We start from the raw sequence: 20,978 nt of genomic DNA, 5'->3' as shown, positions 1-20,978 counted from the left end.
ACTTTCAAAATCGATCACATAAACTCTCTCTCTCTCTCTCTCTCTCTCTCTCTCTCTCTCTCTCTTAATTGCTATTTAATTGCTTATCCGATTAACCACAATATCGATTTGATAACAACCAAACATACGGTTTGTATTAGTGAACTGTTAATTGAAAAATCGGTTAATTGTGAGATGATGATCAAGATTATTATCAAAATTGACTAAATTCAAACTTAATCAATTCGTTCAAGTAGTTGAGTTGCTTTTTGATTGTCGTTGTTACTGTTTTTCATAAATGAGGAAATGATTAATCTCCATGATCATGATTAATTAGTTGGAATTAACAAACGAGTCATTTGATTGTAGTTTTGGTTTCACGTTATATTAAAAATCAGTAAGTTTGAATTATACAATTGATTAATTTGTAATTTAAATTAATCGCAATGACTTTGAATACGATCTCATTTCTTGAGAAAAAAAAAGATCAAACAATCAATGAGTTAATCATATCATTATTGTTAAGGCTTAATGATTAAAGGGGATTAGAGATGATGGATTAAGAGCAGAATGAACAGACGATGGTGAAATACTACCTCGAGGATTATACTTTTTGTCTACACTCAGTAAATTGATTTAATTTTCAACAATAAGTGACTCTCTTGACAATCTAAATTGTCGTTTGATTGTTGAATTCAGTGATTTTTTTGTGATTATCACTGGGTTAGGTGATTAGACGAAAAAGATAATCCAATAATTGGATTCCAATTAAAGGTAAAATAGAAAGAGAGAGATACAATTTTCATCTTAAGTCTGGATCATCAACTAGAAATGGATGAGAGAGACAATCAGAAGCCTTGGCACGTTTATCTGGATCATATTCCAACATCGGCTTAAGAAAATCCGTAAACTCTTGGGCTACATTCGATTCCCATTTATATTTTTGAGTTAATACTTCATAAAGTCCCCATGGTTTAAAAGCCATAATGCTTTTCAATTGACCTTAAATACAACGGAAACAAAAATATTAATTAACAAGTGGCATAAATGAGAAAATTTCTCTTTCCATATTCACTGAATTTACCTCGTCGATTGAAAAAATCTTTGGAATAAGTACCAGCGAGCGCAATATGACGAGGAATTTCACCTAAAAGTTCAATTATATGAGCTAAATGATCTTCATCTCGATTATAATCTTGTCCAGAATGAGGTTCGAATAAATAATCGCCAGTGGCCAATTCGAATGCCATACATGCTGTACTCCATATATCAGATGGAGCAGAATAACCTGAGCCGAGAATAACCTCCAAACAACGATATTGTCTCGTTTGAATATCTTCCGTGAAATGATGATTCTGGAAAGAAGATGAAAAATTTTGGTTAGTGAATAGATAACATAAGCATGAAATATCCATATGATCCAAATGATTAATGACAAATATTTGCAACAATTAATTTTTTTGCAACTATTATGATCAACTTACAATCCAACAAGCATTACCAAGATCAGCAATTTTTACTTTAATATCACAAACTTCACTTGCAGGATCAGGCATATGTGTTACTAGTTTCTGGTTATCTGTGAAAATAACGGAAGTCAATAAGGATCATGTAAAGTTCATGGTGATGAAGATGATGACCAAGTTTGTTTGTATTTTTGTGTTGAAAAGTTAAGTGTAGGGTGAAAAGAGAAGATGGAAGAAAAAAATTGAGAAGAAAGTGAAAGATGCAGAAAAAAATATTAGATTCTAAAAATAAAATTGAGTAAATATACAAAAATAAGCATCAAGAGTGAGTGTAAGAGAGACGCAGAGAGAGAGAGAGAGAGAGAGAGAGAGAGAGAGAGAGAGAGAGAGAGAGAGAGAGTTGAGAAAGTGATACGGTGAAGGAAGATGAAGATGAAAAGGTAAACAAAATATATACCAGAAGATTCATTTGGCCCTGCATCGGAACTTGTGTTCAAATTGAATGTTCCGTTATCATCATTTGTTGATAGTGGACTTTCAGGTTCATCTTTAAGTGGTGATTTATAATCATCTTCATTATCATCATTAAGCAGAGTTTTATCAGAATTATCAACAGTAATTAGACCATTATTATTATCCGGTTCATCAAATTTTTGGTGGTAATTGGCTCGTCTTTTACTTTACCATTACAAATAGATTGACTAACGGGTGATTGGCGAGCTAAATAAAGATATTGAGATTGATTTAATTCAATTAATTAAAACATATCGACAAAATTTGGTATATTAGGTGAAAAATGATCACAAAAGAAATTGTGTTAATTGTAAGATAAACTGATTGCTTACGGCTTCTGGATGAATGCCCGGAAATATTATGACGACGTTTGGATTCATCTCCTTTGACATCATCATCAACAAGTGTTTCTAATTTAATGCGAACTGAATTAACTTCACTGTTCGTTATGCATTCACTAAGGTCTGAAGGTTCAGCAATCATCTGATCAGCCTCTTGACTATACAATTTAAATGGCAAGAAAGAGATAGTGAAGTATATTAATCATTTTAGGTTTTCTTTGACAAAGATCGATGTTAATTAATGAAGATCTCAACAAACCTGGTATTGAGTTGACCAGAACATGAATCTAATTCTTGATTCTGTGATTCGAGCATTTGTTGTTGCTGCATTTTGGCTTTTTTCTTCAGTTTTCTCTTCTTATTTTTGGACATTTTACTACTTCGAGGTAACTCGAATTGATCTTTCGGAGATGTACAACTCATTGGAGCAGGAGGTGGCTTTGACTGTTCAGGGTTTTCTGCTAATTCTTGTAATTGAAGTTCTAATAATTTTTGCTGCCTCTTTGCTTTTTTCTTCAATTTTTTCTTCTTATTTTTCGATGTTACTGTTTCACTAGACTTTGGTGGTTCAAATTGGTTTGCTGGGGCTGAACAGATAAGAGATCCAGGTAATTTAAGTCCTAATTTATGCAAATGAGTTGCTTCAATTGCTAATCTACGGATATACGATTCATCAACCTCGATTAAAATATTTTCCGGTTTAATATCGGTGTGGATTATCTGACACTTTGTATGGAGATAATCTAATCCTTGGAGTACCTGTTAATATGAAAAAAAATAAAGATAAAAACAATCAGATGAAAAATAATAAAAATTCCTAAAAAAATCATCTTACAACAACAATACATTAAAAGAATCAAAATGTCATTACTTAGAAATTTTCTTCGACATTTCCAAACACATCAAAACCGATTCATGATAATCGATTTCAATAAAAATTAATATATATTCTTTACTTACCTGCTTAATTATGGACTTGACATTTTGAAGAGGAATCCCTTCATAATTTGAGCGAATGATCAATTTCAATAGATTCTGACCAAGAACTTCAAAAACCATGCAAACATCTGAGAGAAAAAGGGAGAAAAGAACAAAGGAAAACAATAATTACACAGATTGAACATAATTCTCAGAATTGATCTTGACTATGAATAAAGACAGAAATATATAACTTACGTGTTCCATTGACTCCATTGATTCTAAAATCATCTAAAAGCTGAACAACTTTACTTCGATATGGATTACCGGGTTCGCCCTCTCGAACCTAATTAGGATTGGACAAAAGGAAATATAAACAAACAAAACCAATTGTTAGCGCTTTTTTTTATAACAAAATAAATAATCAATTGTTGAAGTTGTTTTAGTTGTTGTTTTCTCTCAACAATTAACACCAATAATCAACAATAGAATTACATTTTTAAGGAGTTTAATCTCATCCAAAGCCGTCTCCGTGTAATGGTTCGCACTTTTGACAACCTTCAAAGCAACAAATCGTTTAACTCTGTAACCAAGGGGAAAAAAGTGAGAAGAAAAGAACAGAGAAGAAGAAAAAAAAACACAAAGAAGATTAGAAAAAAAAGAGAACAAAAAAATTGACAGTCAGAGGAAAGGGTAAAATTAGATTGAAGGGAATGGTAGAATAGAACAAACAGAAAAGGAAAAATTGTTCTATTCTTTTTCTGTTTTTTTTTCTCATCAAGGTAAACCAATTAATATAATTACACTAAATCCCAACACAACCAGACAGTTGAAAAGTGTCCCCATCCAAGTTTCCTAATCACATGGTAACGGGCATTGAAAACATCACCAATTTTAATCAAATGATAACCTCCTCTGGTATAATCTGCTGGATCCTCTTGTTCATCCCAATCTGATAGACAAGGTTCATCATCATCGGGAATAACCTCACCAGAATACATAATTAACCCGAAAAACACTACGAAGAACAGAAAACCAAAATTACACTCGATTAAATAACAAAACAATTCCAACCTTAATTGTTATTTAAACAATTTTGAAGGAAAACAAATCGAGAGAATGAAAATAAAAAGATATTTTCAATTCTATCGAATATCCAAAATATCGGATCCATTTATCTGATATTCGAATGCAAAAAGTGTCGCCATCTAACTTCTCTCTATTCAACGAAAAAAGTAAACAAATCAACATGTTGTCTTGGAATGGAAATTGAATTAATTCCTATTTCATTTCCTTCTCTCTCTCTCTCTCACTTTGATATCGTACTTTTTACAACGACAAATAGTTGATTCAATTACCATGGAAAGTGCTAAATATTTAGTGAAAAAGTTATCCTTCATTATTCCGATTGGATTAACATTGACCGATCGAGTTGTGACAATTGCTCAAGTCGATGGTGAATCGATGCAGGTATTTGTTTAATTGTTATTCTTAATTTTCCAAATTATATTTATTTATATTTCTTTTAATTTTCCTAGAATCAACTAATAATAACTGTTTCTCTTTAAATTAGCCTGCTTTTAACCCAAAGACATCCGGCAAGGTGAGCAATGATGTCGTTTTAATCAACCGGTGGTCAGCTCGTAATTTTCAATTCAAACCCGGAGACATAATTGAAATAAAGTGAGTAAAAACAGTGTTAATTGTTTGTTTACATTTTTATTAATCAGTGGCAATTTAAATTAGTTTAAAAAATCCTCTATTCTGTTTGATTTTAATGATAATTTTTGATTAATTACAACAAGTGGTACAGCGATTAACATCATAATCGGTCCATATATTTTTTGTATCTTTCGTTTGTTGATTTGCCCATATGATCATAATTATCCAGTTAGTCCAATCATCATCTAATTGTCATTATTGATTTATTGATTAATCTTTCTCTTGCTCTCTCCCCTCTCTCTCTCTTGTACCCTCTCGTTTCTGTTGTTGTCATTGATGAACCAATTGGGATAATAATCAACAATTTATACTTTTAACCAATACAATTAAGGATTTCCAATCATTCTAATTACTTTTCTCTTTCATAATATAGTAATAATATCCATGTTGAGCATCCTAATCCTACCACAATAACAACAAAAGAAACCACAGAGATCCACTTGAATGAAAGATTCTATGGGAATTAAACTTAGATTGCATATATTTAATTCGTTCCGATGAATCCAATTATTTTTTCCTTTACATTATATAACCTCTTCACCATTCAGTCTCATAATCATCATCATCTAAATCACGATTCACTACTTATCAATTACTTATTTTTATCAATGGAAAAAAAAGTTTTTATGTGAGTGTGTGTGTGTATGTGATAATCGTAATAATTAGTTTGGACAGTTAAGGTTGAATCTCTTGATCAAGAGGAATATGAGTTAATGGAATTGGTGCCATATTATGAACTAAACTTTTCTTTGGTGTTTCAAATTGTCTCTGTGAGTTAAATTGTTGAGAATGCCTATTGACCACAATGAAAGCTCTTCGAGCACCAAGAATGGTAAAGGCAAGAATAACAATCGCCAAGGCAGTTAAGGTCAATATGAGAGCAATGGCAAGGTAAGAAGTTGTATCTCCTATTGAATCATGTAAAAATGATGATGATGATGATGATTGATCACTTGATGAGAAAGGTGATGATGAAGATATTGATGAATCAGAAGATGTAGTTACCAATGTACAACTTAATTGGATATAATTTCCATGAGTTTCAGAATCACGAACAGCAATACACAGTTTATATCGTTTTCTAGGTAAAAGATGTTTAATTGTGTAACTACGAAGAAAATGTCCAACCGAAATTGATTCGAACCGATCACTTGGATCGTCTTCCCTTTTATAAAGTATTTGATATTCTGGGAGTGATGAGGTTGATGATAATGATGATGGTGATGATGATGATAATACTTTTGGAGTTAATTTGCTTGTTGTTTGATGATTAAAAGCTGAAGTCCCATTCCAAACAACAGAAACAAAATTTGACGAAACACCTAAAGGCCAAATTTGAACTTTCATATCGTCGACAGTTAAATTATATACTAATTCAACTGATCCTTTACTATTTTCAGCTGTACACTTATATTGACCCGAATCACTTGACCTTAAATGATTGATTCGCAATTGATTAGTTAACTTGATTAACTGTATATGTGAATTGTTGATTGTCTCATTGAAAATAATTCCCGATGGTAGTTTCCATAAAATTGTCGGTATTGGCACTCCAATGGCACGACAATTAAGTGTAATTTTGTCACCAATTGAACCATTTAAAGTAATCATATTGTTAATTGTTGATTGATTATTAGTTCCATTGGAAGATGATGATGATGATAAATTTTCTGTTAAAATTATTGACGGAATACATTCATTTGGTATACTATTTATATCAAGATCTTTAATTAACATTGGCATTGATTCATTTCCATCTTTCTGGTAACAAGTTAATTGTTCACTATTTAATATTAACACTTTACTCCGATTAGCTTGATTCAGGCACTAGAATTGTAGAGAAAGGAAAAAAATTAACAAATTGTTACAATTTACGAATTGTAATTGGCGCTTAATCAAAGTGATAAACATACATTACGAATTCTAATATCTTGAGATTTTTCTAGTTCTAAGGTCATTGGAAGGCTTTTCATGGAATGACCGTGATGACCTTGACCTTAGTACCAGAAAACTCTTACGATATAACGTATTACCTAATCTTTTGCACTAATTGTGATAATTTAGCTTAAATTGTGCTGTACAATTGTGATTTACTTTGTTTCATTTTTGATTGTTGATCCTTTTGATAATCTAATTGATTGTTTTTCATGCATTTTCACCTTAATCAGCATTTCATAAGATTTAATCATTAATCAAGATTTAAAAAGTTTAATCAACATTATTAATGGTTAATTTATAATTCATTGATCGTAGTTAATAGTTGCTTTGCTTATTAAGCAAAAAACAAAATAATATACAAAATGTATAACAAAACTAATGCCTTACAATTAACTATTTTAATAGCAATCAGCTTATTAAGATTGATTGAATCTCATAATTACTAAATCTATTTCTCAATTAGTTACAATTAAACACTAATAAACTCAAATTAAGACAAAAACTAATCTCAAACTCAAACCAAAATAATGATCACACAATCAACCATTTATATGGTCACTCGAACTAAATTAAAACTAATCAATAAACAACAATTAATATTTTGATAAGCAAAACAACACACACACACACACTTTGAATATCTAATTATATGAATTGTTATAATTTAATACGTTCTGATAATTATGTTAATAACAATCAAGGCAACGAGCAAAAAAAATAGATTGTGAGTTGAATAATTATAATCATGTTAATCATGATGATAATAATTAAACACAATGTTATCACAATGGATATATTAGTTTTTACACTTAACTATGTCACTTTCATATGTTATATACTAAATTGTTACAACAATTTACCTCATAACACTGAGAGTGAATTTAAACAATAAGTAAATTGTTAATAATGAAAATTTTCAATTATCTTTCAACCAGAATGTATTATTAATAATCGGAGGTTATTTTAACCATGAAAAATTCATAATTCATAAGATTGATAATTTGCTTTTTTTTAATAACTTTTACTCCCATCCTATTGTCTCAATGATGAGAATGATAATTACATTGATGCTTTTATAATATTATCACAATTTAGTCGCAAGTTAATTTTGTTTTTTTCTGTTAAATCACCTGATCATTATCAACATTTACTATAATGTTTTTACTTGTAGAGAGTTAATTAATTACCATGATAATAATGGTTGATTAATATTTACCTGATAAAGATAATGTATATTACAATCACAGAGAAGTGGATTTGATGTTAATGAAATGATTAGTTGATGATGATGATGATTTGGTTGTTGTTGTTGTTGTTGATGATGATGATATTGTTGATAATGATGATGATGATAATGATTATGATTGGTTGTTATTGTATTTGCATGGTGAATATGATGATGAACCTGATTAACTATTGTTGTTGATGTTAATCGATGATGATCAATAATATTATTAATCATTTCACCTTCCAAACTTGATAAACTGTTATTATCTAATTGTAATCGGTTTAATCTTGGTGTACCAAGAAAAGCTTGACTATCAATTAATTGTAATCGTTTATTATTAGATAAATCTAATTGTATTAAATCAGGTAAATCCCAGAAAGTCATTCTTTCAATAAGAGTTAATTGTTGACAAGATGAGATTGATATTGATTGTACTGGAAGATGGACAAAATCACCAGTGGTCAGTATAACCAAACGATTATCACTTAAATTGATATTTTTGATACGTTTTAATGATTGTAATGCAATCGAGGGCACTTTAGTTAATTGATTATGGCACAAATTAATTGTTTCCAACATATCTAAACCAACCAATGAATTATCATCCATAACATGTAAATTATTACGATCAAGACTTAATTGTCGTAAATTGTTTAGGAAACAAATATACCACCAGGTAAATGGGTTATACTATTTCCATCAAGATTAAGTACCTAAAGAAAATTAATTATAAGCAAACAATTAACTAACAATCAATAAACGAGAAGAACCAACAACAAAAACAACCAATGTTAATCAAGGAATCAATTAATTCAGATTAATAGTCGTTACTATTGATAAATTTTTGCCTCTTTCATCATTTGGAATCAAGTTAATCAAAAATTTTCACCACATCTTCAATTGATTGTCATCATTTGATTATTTACTTTAATTAAGAATTGTAATTCAATCTTCATGAGTTGATTTTCCAATTAGGTATCATCTTGATTTAATTCATTTATTAGGTTTATCTTTTTTGTAACCATCACTTGATTGTTAGCTAATTGTGTATTCAATTAACGTACAATCCAAATGTCTATGTGACTTTAATTGAATGGAATCAAAAGTTTATCTTGGAAAAAAAGTTACACGAAAAAAAAATAAAACATCGTATATACTAATCTTAAAAGTTACCATCAAGTGAAATGATTAAATTGTAGGTTAATTAATTATCTCTTTCAGAGTAACTAAATTAAACTGTTAACGTTGATTATGATTGTTGTTTGATTATCACTCGCCAACAACGTTATTCTTGAATTACGAGACTTTTATCCTCAAATATATCAACTAATCTTTTTTTCTGATCCTCGAGTTTTTCAGTTACCATTTATCAGTTTGTTCAATGGAGAGAAAACAAAGAAAAAAAAAGTTCTAATACTCGGAAATGAAATGTAATCCTCACATTAATATAAGATGATTAGGTTTGAATATACGGACGAATAAGTTTCTCGAAACAATGTGAAGGCCATTTTACCTCTCACACTCTCTCATCTCCCAACGATTTACTCACATGGATTCAACTTGACGGACAAGATGATGGACATTTTGTTTCCAAGAAATAGTTACCACCAATGATTCTGATTTCATGAAATTCTAATATCTCATCATGATGATCGTAATTGAAAATTGAGTTTGAAATTTTCACTTTTTTCCTCTCTATTCTCAGTGTCAGTCTACAGAATTTCTTAGCTCGTCCATTTTTGATTCGAACCACGAAAAGAAATCGTTAACTTTAATGTTCTAATCTTTCCAAAGTTTTAGAACTTTTCTTAGTTTTCTCATTTTTTTCTCTCCTGATTTTCGATTGAAAGTATTCAGTTAATTCAGTTCTTAAATCATCTAATCCAAAGTAATCGTTACCTCTCATCTCGAAAATAATTGATTAACATTTAATCGTGTATACGAATAGATTTAAGTCACATCATAATGATCGATTATTGATAATCATTCTCAGGTTAATTGTTTCATTTTTAATTAAGATATTTTCCTCTCTTTCTGCTAATTAATTTTCTTCCCTTGCTTGATTTCTTGTTAACAATTTACCATCTCATTGATTGTTGATCTAATCATTTCCATTCGGTTAATCATATTAGCCTTTACTTACACACCAATAAAAAGCTTAATCTTGATCCATTTTGGATTAAGTTTAACAATCTATTCCCAACAATTAAACCAAGTGTATTAGATTTTAATGATAACTGTTTCTGCATTATTGATCTCCCTTTTAATCAAATACGGATTTAATTTGATTGCTACTAAAGATCTTGATTTATATCATTAATGTTTCGCAGTTAAAGTTAATCATCATCACTGTTTCCATGACAATGGTTACAATGTAATTTGATTGTTTAAAATTGATCATCATCTTGGATACCAATTTCCTTAAACTGATCAATCTAAATGAGAAATTGATTAACTTTTGTATTTTTAATTGATTGCTAATCAATTAACTTTGAAATGGATGTAACTAAATGATATTAACCTTCACGATTTAATATCGTGTGTAAACATTATTAGTATCAGTTGAATGAAGTTTAACTCCTATTGTCCATTAATCTTGATATTGATGATCAGGTAATTGATTGTTGATGATAAAACTTGACATTTTTACTTGTTGAACTATTAACCATGATGATGATATATCATGATGATTCAATGTTCAGATCATGAACCAATGTGATATATATGTATTGTAATGATATGCAATAATAAAAGGGTATACATAAGCAATCAGGAAACAGAAAGCTATTAAAAAAAGTTCAGACTTCCCGTACATATCATCAACTGAATCATATCCTGTATTTTATCATGAAATTTTTTTATCAGCCATGAAATGTTGAGATTTTGAAACATTCAGATTGAAATATGCAAAGTATCTTGATACACTTGATAATATCACACCTTTTGAATTACTGTTAACACTCAAGAGTAACATTTGAATTACTATTCAGAATCCTCATGTTTTGAATCTTTTTGCTCTCGTCTTGATCTCAGAATGAAAACTCTGAATATAAATCAGTTGAATTGAAATCCATGATAAGAAAATGTGATTCGGTGATTATGTTAATGATTTTTGATCCTTCATTTGCAAATTAATCTGATTTCTCATCATTTCTGATTGTTGTTGTTGATTTCTGATTCTGTTGTAATATGATTTAAATTTACTTACATGGAGATTAACAATACTTTGGAAAAGTTCAAGGAAAATTGAGCTAATCCGGTTATCCTGAAGATTAAGTTGCTGAAGGTTTTCAAGTCCATCGAAAGCATGTTCATCAATATACTTTAATTGACCTGAATTAATGTCCAGTCTTTCAAGTCGCTTTAATCCCCTGAAAATACCCGAATATAAGGTTTTAAATCCGTTGGACGATAAATTGAGGTACCTTAGATGGATAAGTGACAAAAATGGATGAGCACTTGACCTTCCCAAGGTGGTGATTGAATTGTTGGACAGATCAAGTTCAATCAAATGATCTTGATGATGATTAATTGACACAAATGAATATAAATCCAATCGATTTCCTGATAACCAAAGGGATTGAGTATGTTGTGGAATTGAATTTCTAGATAAACGTTTCAATCCTTTAAATGAACAATCAACAGTACGAAAAGTTTCATTGAGCTGAACATGTAAATCCAAACATCCATTGATTGAACAATTTAACATTATGATAAAAGGAAAAGAAAATGATAAACAATTGATTCAATTTTTATTGTGATAACTTTTCAAGATTCAATGATGATCATGAATATGATTGAAATGATATATTAACATGATATTTACCCATTTTGATGGATTAAATGAACACTGACATTGGGTGGGACAGGTTATGTTGTTTACATCACCTTGAATTATATTATTACCATAATCACTGTTTCTCCATGATGATGATGATGATGAAGATGACGATCGACACTCAATAAGTGATGATGATGATAAAATTTGAATGAAAATCAACACAAATATGATTAGATTAACTGAACGTTGAATTTCAAGTTTACATTGATCAAAATTGAATAGTAAATTTTTCATCATCATTTTGATTATTTACAAGATGAAACTTTCAAATGTTGATGATTTAATTATCAGTTTGATGGTGTGATGATTTACATGAGAACAATTAGAACTTTGTTCTTTTCGAAAGTTTGACAGAAAGAGAGGGAGAGAAAAAAGAAGTTCATTTGAATTATTCTTTTTTCTCTCTTTCTCTTTTCTCTTTTCTTTCTTTTCTCTCATAATTATCATTTTTCTCTTTCACTGACTCACACACACACACACACACACACACACTCTCTCTCTTTAATTCTCTATCATTTACTCTCTCACTCTATCGAATTGATGTTTCCACTATAAACAATATACTCACATTGAGAGAAACATCTTCATCTCACTTTTCTCTCATCTTCCTTTTTATCTTCTTTATCGAACTCAAATGCTCATGTTCAATATTCACCTCACTCTGGGATTGCGTTATACATGATATTTCATTTCGATTCTAACAACATAATGTTTTCAATTTTCGAATGTACAGAAAAACTGAAATAACTGTAACAGTCTCAAGTCATTATCATGATAATGATAATGATGATGATCGTCATTAGAATATTAAAACTTGTGTCAACTTTTGGTGTCATTTGTTATCTTAGTTAACCTGGAAAAAGCTTATGGAAGCAAAAATGAAATAGTTATTTCAATCATTCAGAATTTACTTGAAATCAACTGAATCAGTTTTCCAAGTAACACCATGTTGATTGTAATGATAATGTTGATACTTTTTTCCTCTTCTCCATCACCAGCACTATTATTATTATATTGATGATCTTGACTGTAAATATTATACATGAAAATTGAGTTTCATTTCCAGGAAAATGAATTTAATATCATTTCCGTTAACCGGAAATTAGGCCAGAAAAAAAAGTTGATAAGATGAGGAGAAAAAAGTTCTAAATATTGACCAACTAATGGATATTTGAAGCTCAAAATAATTATCATTTTGGGAAAAGTATCGAAATCTAATATAAAAAGTTCTGAAGTTTTTTTTACCTTCGAGAAAATTTTCATTTCGATTTCTTTTAATGATAAATTTACATGATGATTTCTTATTCTCATGGCTTTGAATTTTGATTGAATTTCTATCCATTAGGTAAACAGTATTATCTGATTAACAATCAGATTGTTGTTATTAAATTAGTCCGATTGAATTGAATATGAAGGAAAAGTGTGATTAAATTAAGTGTACGATCCTTAATTAAGTTTACTATCATTGAACTGAGTTTAATTTGGCTGTTGATTATCTGATTATCATTTTTGTTAGATGATGATGATGATGATGCTGATGATGATGATTGAAAATGAACTGAATTAATGTTGGTAAATTGTTGATAATAGTTAAAGTTAAATATATGAGATAACATTTTATCTCTGTGTAGTATTTGAATGAATATAAATAGCTTCAAGTTATCAGAATGATGATGATGATGAGTTATATTCATTTGCTTCAATTATCAATGAATTCAACTTGGTGTAAAAATTTCATGATAAAAAAGTTTCCACCATGTAATCAGTCATAAACTATTACAATTATAATCTCAATTGTAACATTTGCCCTAAAAGCATATTTATCATTAATGTTTCTTGTTTGTTGATTTTATTTCAATGTTTATTCAATCAAATATCAGAAATTAATTGTTTACCATGTTTGATGTTTCCATCATGAAAATTCATAATGATTTCTGATTCCATAGTTTCCATAGTTAATTAACCCACTTTCATCATTTGTTTTTTATAAGAGAACATCCCAAAGCTTGATGACAATTAAAATTAGAGTGACTAAGTTTGAGTTAATTAACTTGTCTCCATCATAATCAAAACATCATGGTAATGATCAACTCTCACCAAAGATAAAGTTGAATATTTGAAACTTGTAATTTCCAAACTTTTTCATCTTCTCTTTTTCAAATGAGCTCTCATGTTATTCCCATTAGAATATTATTTCTCTCTCTCTCTCTTTATCTCTAATATATAGTATTTTCCATCGTCAAGTTGATGATCATCTTCCTCTTTTCCCCTCATCATTAACATCATCATCATCATAATCATGATTCCAATTCCGTAAACAACATGATCATTGTTTCCTCCTCTTCCCTGTTACTTTCAGACTGAAATAAGTGTAATGATTTAATAGTAAGAGTAAAAAAAGTTCTGATGAATTTTTTTCCTCATTCTTCTTGTATCTCTCATTCACTTTCTTACATCTCATGATAATACTCATAAGCTAATAGACTGAAATTACTCATGGAAATACCATCACCATGAAACCCTGAGTAACTTTCATTCCATTTACATGTTATCCATTTTAAATGATATAAACAATGTGTGTGAGAGAGAGAGAGAGAGAGTTCATCATCTCTGATTCCTCTTTTTTGATTCATCTTCCATTCCATTCTGTTTCTAATTCTGTTTCATGCAAAATCATGATAACTTTTTGCCTCTCTCTCTCTCTCCCATTTTCCATCCACCTCCCTGATTCCCTTCATCATCCAATTGTCACAGTGTATTCACTCTTAAAATGATCTATTTCTCTCTCATGTTTTCATTTCTTCTAAATTCTCTTGCTCAGTATCATCATCATTTTCTATTGTCTTCCAAATCTCTTTTGTTTCCAACTCTCCCTCTCTATCTCTCTCACTCCATCCTCATCCTCTCTTCCTGTTTACCTCCCAATCTTTATTTTTTTACACTCCCATTCATTGACTTTACCATCCAGTAAACTATTTTCTCACTCACTCACACACACACTCTCTCTCTCCCCCTTGATTATCATCAACACCATTATCTTTTATGAATACACACCTAGTTGTGAAATTAATTTAATCCATATTGTTATGTAAATTACTCTTTACTCACTAATTACTTCAAACAATTTTTTTTAATCATTATCATTATTATTATCTTCATGATTAAAACTATTGTCTCCATAAGGATAATGATGATTACTATTCAGTCAATCTTTTAATCATCACCCACACACTTTTAGATTATCAAAGTTGATTCAATCAATATCATCATCATCATTAATTCAGGGGGAAAAAAACTCTCATCTTTATCACTACTCAGGTGATAACTTTTTGTTTTACCTGTACAATAATTGAGAATCGTTGAAGGATATAATTAATACCTCTGTCAATTATATTTGATAAACAGTTATATTGTTAATCTTGTTTATCTGTTTCTCTTAATAAACTGCATCCGTTTTTTTTGCCACTGTTATAATTTGACAGCAATCAGTTGATTCATTTGTATTTGCATCAACTAATATGTTACTCCAACGTGACCTTAATATTTTTTTCTGCTACTTCCTCCTGAATGAGACTGAAACATGATGATAATGATGATATATCAAAATGATTATATGGTCCTTTGATGATAACCATGATATTTATCATCACGATTACTTACTTTTCAAGATGCAAGTTGATTGTTGATTATGATGATAAAATAACTTGTCATTTTAACTTATCACCATTAACTTGATACATTAAAGGTTATCCGTTGACATCTGATTAACTTCCTAATGATAACAATCATCATCAGAGTGATAATCATGATTATCACCATTCAAATGGGTTAATATTAACACCATTTAGTTATTTATGTGATTACTTTCATCAGTTGGTCTGTACGAATCTTAATTCTCAATGAAATGATGATATGAATTGTTTTTCTTGCCTAGGAAAGTGAACAATTAACACTCAATTATAATTTGCCTTCTAAATTAATGGTAATTTACATGTACGATTTAATTTCCTATGGAAAAGTTTTCCTAACTTCTCAATTGAAAATCATTGAAAGGATAATAATATGATGATTATCATCAAGTTGATAACAATTGAAAATTCATCGCACGATTTAATTTAAACCATTAGGATAATTTTCACCATTTTTCTTGATTAATTCAAATTCTGTTTCAGTATCTAAATTTGTATCTTATGAATCTCCTGGAAACGTTTCATCTGAATATTCATGAATTTTGATTTGCTCTCTCTTTCATCAACCAATAGTCACTTTGATTAACAATAACCTTAAGCGATCAGATTAAGGATAAGATTATAGCCCATTATCTGGTGAATTTATATTCATCCTATTTAATATTAATGATTAAGGATAATTTACCAATCTTATCTTCTGGTCTGTTCATGAATTTCCCATGAAAAAACATCCCAAGGTATTCATTCTGATTCTACTTAGCATTGAGAATCAGAGAGGGCAAAGAGGAAGATGAAGATGATAAAATGAGTTCATTTTCATATATCAAGTATTATTATTATTATTATAACGATTACCATGATAAAAAGAGTAACAACTTGAAACCAGAATAACAAATTGCTCTAACTAATGGAACCATCATGAGCGTTATTATTTACTCAGGGAATTATATTTCAGAATCTCAACTAATGTTTCCCTTGTTGTTTTCTTTTGTTTTTTTCATCTCATCTCAACTCAATCCAAATCCCGATGAACTTTTGGATAAACTGTATCTATTAATATCTCTTTAATATTATTCCTCTCGATTTGCATGGAAATGGAAATCAGTCCAATCGGAGGATTGTTCAAGTTCACATTTGGAATAGAGCATTTTTTTGTATTCTAATTTTTTTCCACCATGAAAAAATGTTTCATGCTTCATGAAGATTATTGAATCAATTATCTCGACTCACTTGTTCCAAACTAATTCTGTCTTTATATCTGATTATTGTTACGCTAATGACGATTAATATTCAGAAGAAAAAAAGATCGTAACACAAAACTCATAAATCTTTCACAAGAATATTCAGATTCTTAACTCACATTGTTATTTTTACTTTCATTTCATGATCTTCATCACCATCAGAATCATTGAGTAAGAAATAGAGAGAGAGAAAAGGGTTGGAAGACAAAGAAGAAAAATAGTGAGAAGAAAATTAATGAACATTTCATGCAAGGTCAGATCATTATTCTTAACTGAAAATTCTGATTGGAAAGAGAAAGGTTCATTCCATGAATATTAAACCAGAATAATATACTATCATGATGGCCACTTAATCAAAACTGTCGCTCATTTAAATTTGAAATGCTCAGAATCAGAATTTTCCTTCTTAAGTATAAGATGTTGTACTTTTGATGGAAAAATTTTCATCATGATGAAGATAAAAAAAGAAGATGTTATTCAGAAACATGATTCATGAGAGATCAAAGAAAGAGTTATTTTTAAAATCTCTCATGAATATATTTCCATTCTCTGAATTCTTTACTGACCTTTCGTGTAACCTAAAGTGACCTGAACTTTTTATTAATAAGATTCTTGAATTGATATTATAATGCTAGACATTATTGGTCTCTATTAATATAAAGTCAAGATCCAGTTACAGTTGAGATTTTGGATAAAATTCATCCAATAATCAGAACTTTTTCTTCAATCACCTTAATCTGTATAGTTATTTTTCATGTGAATGATATTGAATTCAGAATATATTTATCATGATGGTTGCTGAGTAACTTTCAATAAAAATGTCTCTTTTCCTGGTTCCTAGGATAATGATAGTTTGATAAGACTCGAAATCAGTTTCTTTCGATTTTTTTCATCTCCTGAATAGTTTCATTAGAACTTTTTTTCATCCTTCCACCACCCACTCTCTCTCTCTCCCCTTATTCCTTGATAAATTGTTACTGTTTTAATAATAATAATGTTCTGTAATTTATAATCTTAATGATATTTTAATCAGAGGAAAAAAATTCCTCATGAAGAGAAGAGGAAAAAGTTCTGAAAGTTGAATTTCTTGATGGAAAATTTATCAATCTATCATCATGACAACAATTCCCAGTGTTATTATCTAATAATATCAATTGTTTTTGATTAGGTTGATTAAATTGATTTGATTGTTGTAATTTAATCATTTCAATTGTTGCCTCCTTGTTGACAATGTCAATTAGTACAGAAAAAGTTTTAACTAGAGAAAAAAAAAGTTCCAATGAAATTCAATGAAATTCAATTCAATTTCTGAGAACTTTTATTAGAACTTTCTTTTTCTTTATAACGAAAATAACTATTCCACCTGACAGATAAATTTAAAGTTCTAATAAATCAATAATAGTTCAGGTAATCACATCGAATTGAAAGGAATACAGTTAACTAACTGATACAATTATTGTTATTAAACTTGTTTAGACTCACAATTAAGGCTCGAGTGATTGAAAATTCCAAGTTTTCGCTTCTTATCTGAACTTTTTTTTTCAACTTTACCCCTGGAAAATCATGAAACAGGTTGAATTGTAAGAGAAAAGGATAAAGGAAGTTGATGATAAGTAAGTCGATTGATTAGAGAACATGAAAATGCTTTATATATATTTTATCTCAAATGTCTGTTGATTTAATCACAATTCAAGAATCTTCACAACTTTTTTTCCACCTTCCACCCTGTCTCTCCACCTCTCAATATCCTTCTCATTTTACCTTCTTGTCCTTACCCTTATCATCATCATTATCATCTTTCTTATTTACTCTTTGAATTTCTCATTTCATGGCTCAACAAGCTCTTCCCATGAAACTAACTCACAATTTCCAGTTTCCATCAGGAATCAAGAGTCAACTCAACCTTGTTTACGTTTCACCGAACTCAAGTCAACCTAATTGTTAAATGGCTTATCCAACATCTACCTTTCTATTTTCTGATATTGATACTGAATCTTTTTTTCTCTTTCTCTCTCTCTCAACAGAACTTTGTTTTTATTTCATTTCATCTTCATCTTCATCATCATGTGTGTGTCATCATGATCATCTTAATCTTTCTCCATCTTGAGAATAATTTTTTTTCTTCACCTTTATCTTTATCTCCATCACTCATCCCAATGTTCATCAATCTTTTTTTCTCTACAACTCAAGTCAAAAAAACAGTTGAGCCGAAAGAGAAATCACTGAAATTATCTCAATTTCAATTCCCATGAAACTTTCCATGGTAAAAGATAGACTTAAAATTCATTTCTGATGAGTTTGAATCAACTGATCCATAGAAATGAGTTACTCACTTTTCTATTTTAGAATCACTTTTAATCATCAACTTGATCAATCCTCATCTTGACAATATCTCATTCATCATGACCATCTTTAGCTGGTCATCATTATTATCGTTTCCCATGACGATCTTAATATGAATTCATTATTTGATGAGGGAGAAAAAAAAATAGATAATCTTCACATCTCATGATAATAGCATGATTATTATAACAATAATATGATAATCTAATTAGGCATCTTGAATGTTATCATAATGAAACCATGATGATGATGATATTGAACTAAAGCCTGTTGATACAATTGGTTAAAGTTCAGTCTACCATTCAAAGAGTATGATGAAAAACCTCTGTAAAGTTTCAAGTGGTTTCCAGTTTCATGAGCATTTTCATTTCTTCACCACCATCACCACAGAGAAAGAAGAAGGAAAAAAAAGTTCATTGCATATGATTACCATCAGGAACGTTATTGTTATTATTATATCCCCATGATAATAACTGAACCATAGTTACTAAAACTTTTACTCTTCTTCGATATCATTTGATTGGTTCACGCCTATCGTAGGTTCATTCAAGGGTATGCAACCATTAAATTGTATCCATGATACTGTTAACTTACCCGCCGCCTCTTTTCAATTTTTCCTCCTCTTCCTCATTGTTGCCTTTCAATTTTTAAATTTTATCTCAATGAACAACAAGCAGACAAAAAAAAATGCTCTCGATTCTGTAAGCAAAAATTTCATATCAAATTTGCTCATGAATTTATCGTTTCTTTCCGACAACTTATTACAAAAGTTTTTCGCCCCCATGTAAGCCTTTCATTACACCCGATGGGATTTAGTTCATATCTCCTCCTTCATTTTATTATATTTGCGGTTTGTCTGAATATGGGTTGAAGTTTTTACTCAAAGAAAAAGTTCACCTATTGTAAAATGAACATTTATCATGGAAACTATCATGGAAAAAGAGTTTAGAAAATTTCTCTCCTGATCAGATAAAAAGTTATTCAGTTATTAGATTATTATTATATTTATTATATTATATTTACTACCATTGTTATCATTATTATTAGAACTTTTTTCTTTCCACCAACACGGAAAAAGTTATCATGCTAATATCTTATGTTGGTGGAGAGAAAAAAAAACAAAATTATATTGCTCATATATTCAGTTGCATATTCTTCATGATATCTTGAACTATCTTGAACATATTCTGTACTCTAATATTCAGTGGAAATGCTCATTGTATTTACTTGAAAAACATGATGATGTTAACATTTTCATGGTAACTTTTATATATCTACAAGCCATAATAATCATATTTGATTATATTTAGCATTCTGATTTCACTTGATGATAATAATAACGATAATATATAAATATGGTTAATTCTGATAATATTTTTCTTTCCTTACCTGGGCATAAATGTTATCAGGATAATTTCATCTTCTAAGCTTGAATAATAGTCTCAACATATTATTTGTTTGTATCTCTCATCATAACTGTTCATGATGTTGTTTCCATGATAATTCAGTATATATATATATGTATATCTTGCATCAATACTATTACTTTATTATTATCATGAAAATGCCAAAAGGTATTCAGGTTGTTTTTGATTAAATATCCAGGTAAACTTGTTAACTGTTTATTATTACATGTTATTCTGGCTGATTTTATCTCTTTAATTATCTTAATTGAGTTGATCATTGATCATGGATACAAATGAAAATTGATAAATCTCAGATTCTCATTTACATTAAAACGTTTTTGATTCAATTTCCA

At 29.5% G+C, this 20,978-nt stretch overlaps 2 protein-coding genes and 1 pseudogene across 4 annotated transcripts in view; 1 reads left to right on the top strand and 2 right to left on the bottom strand.

Moving 5' to 3' along the window:
* Window positions 1-337: 337 nt before the first annotated feature.
* Window positions 338-4,334, bottom strand: LOC128391954 (SRSF protein kinase 3-like). Its single transcript, XM_053351919.1, has 10 exons — window positions 4,022-4,334; window positions 3,713-3,800; window positions 3,476-3,563; window positions 3,260-3,366; window positions 2,559-3,058; window positions 2,287-2,457; window positions 1,903-2,123; window positions 1,464-1,558; window positions 1,064-1,334; window positions 338-981 (listed from the first exon to the last, which is right to left on the bottom strand). The coding sequence occupies exons 1-10, from the start codon at window positions 4,216-4,218 to the stop codon at window positions 782-784; spliced, it is 1,938 nt and encodes a 645-aa protein (XP_053207894.1). The 5' UTR covers window positions 4,219-4,334; the 3' UTR covers window positions 338-781.
* Window positions 4,335-4,461: 127 nt separating this feature from the next.
* Window positions 4,462-20,978, top strand: part of LOC128391713 (mitochondrial inner membrane protease subunit 2-like) — a 29,625-nt gene continuing 13,108 nt past the window's right edge. The window contains exons 1-2 of one of the 3 annotated variants that reach the window (XM_053351653.1): window positions 4,462-4,687; window positions 4,791-4,900. In XM_053351653.1, the coding sequence (XP_053207628.1) occupies window positions 4,577-4,687; window positions 4,791-4,900 (221 nt within the window). In that variant the 5' untranslated portion in view covers window positions 4,462-4,576. The remainder of the gene's footprint in view (window positions 4,688-4,790; window positions 4,901-20,978) is intronic. The other 2 variants (XM_053351655.1, XM_053351654.1) reach the window with 2 other exon arrangements.
* On the bottom strand, window positions 4,915-12,522 carry LOC128391712 (leucine-rich repeat neuronal protein 3-like; annotated as a pseudogene).

This window comes from Panonychus citri, unplaced genomic scaffold (genome assembly GCF_014898815.1).
Source record: "Panonychus citri isolate SS breed McGregor unplaced genomic scaffold, ASM1489881v1 Contig00135, whole genome shotgun sequence".
In the NCBI taxonomy this organism is placed as follows: Eukaryota; Metazoa; Arthropoda; class Arachnida; order Trombidiformes; family Tetranychidae; genus Panonychus; species Panonychus citri.
Note: the sequence above shows the minus strand (reverse complement) of the source record. Positions and strands in the feature narration are given on the sequence as shown.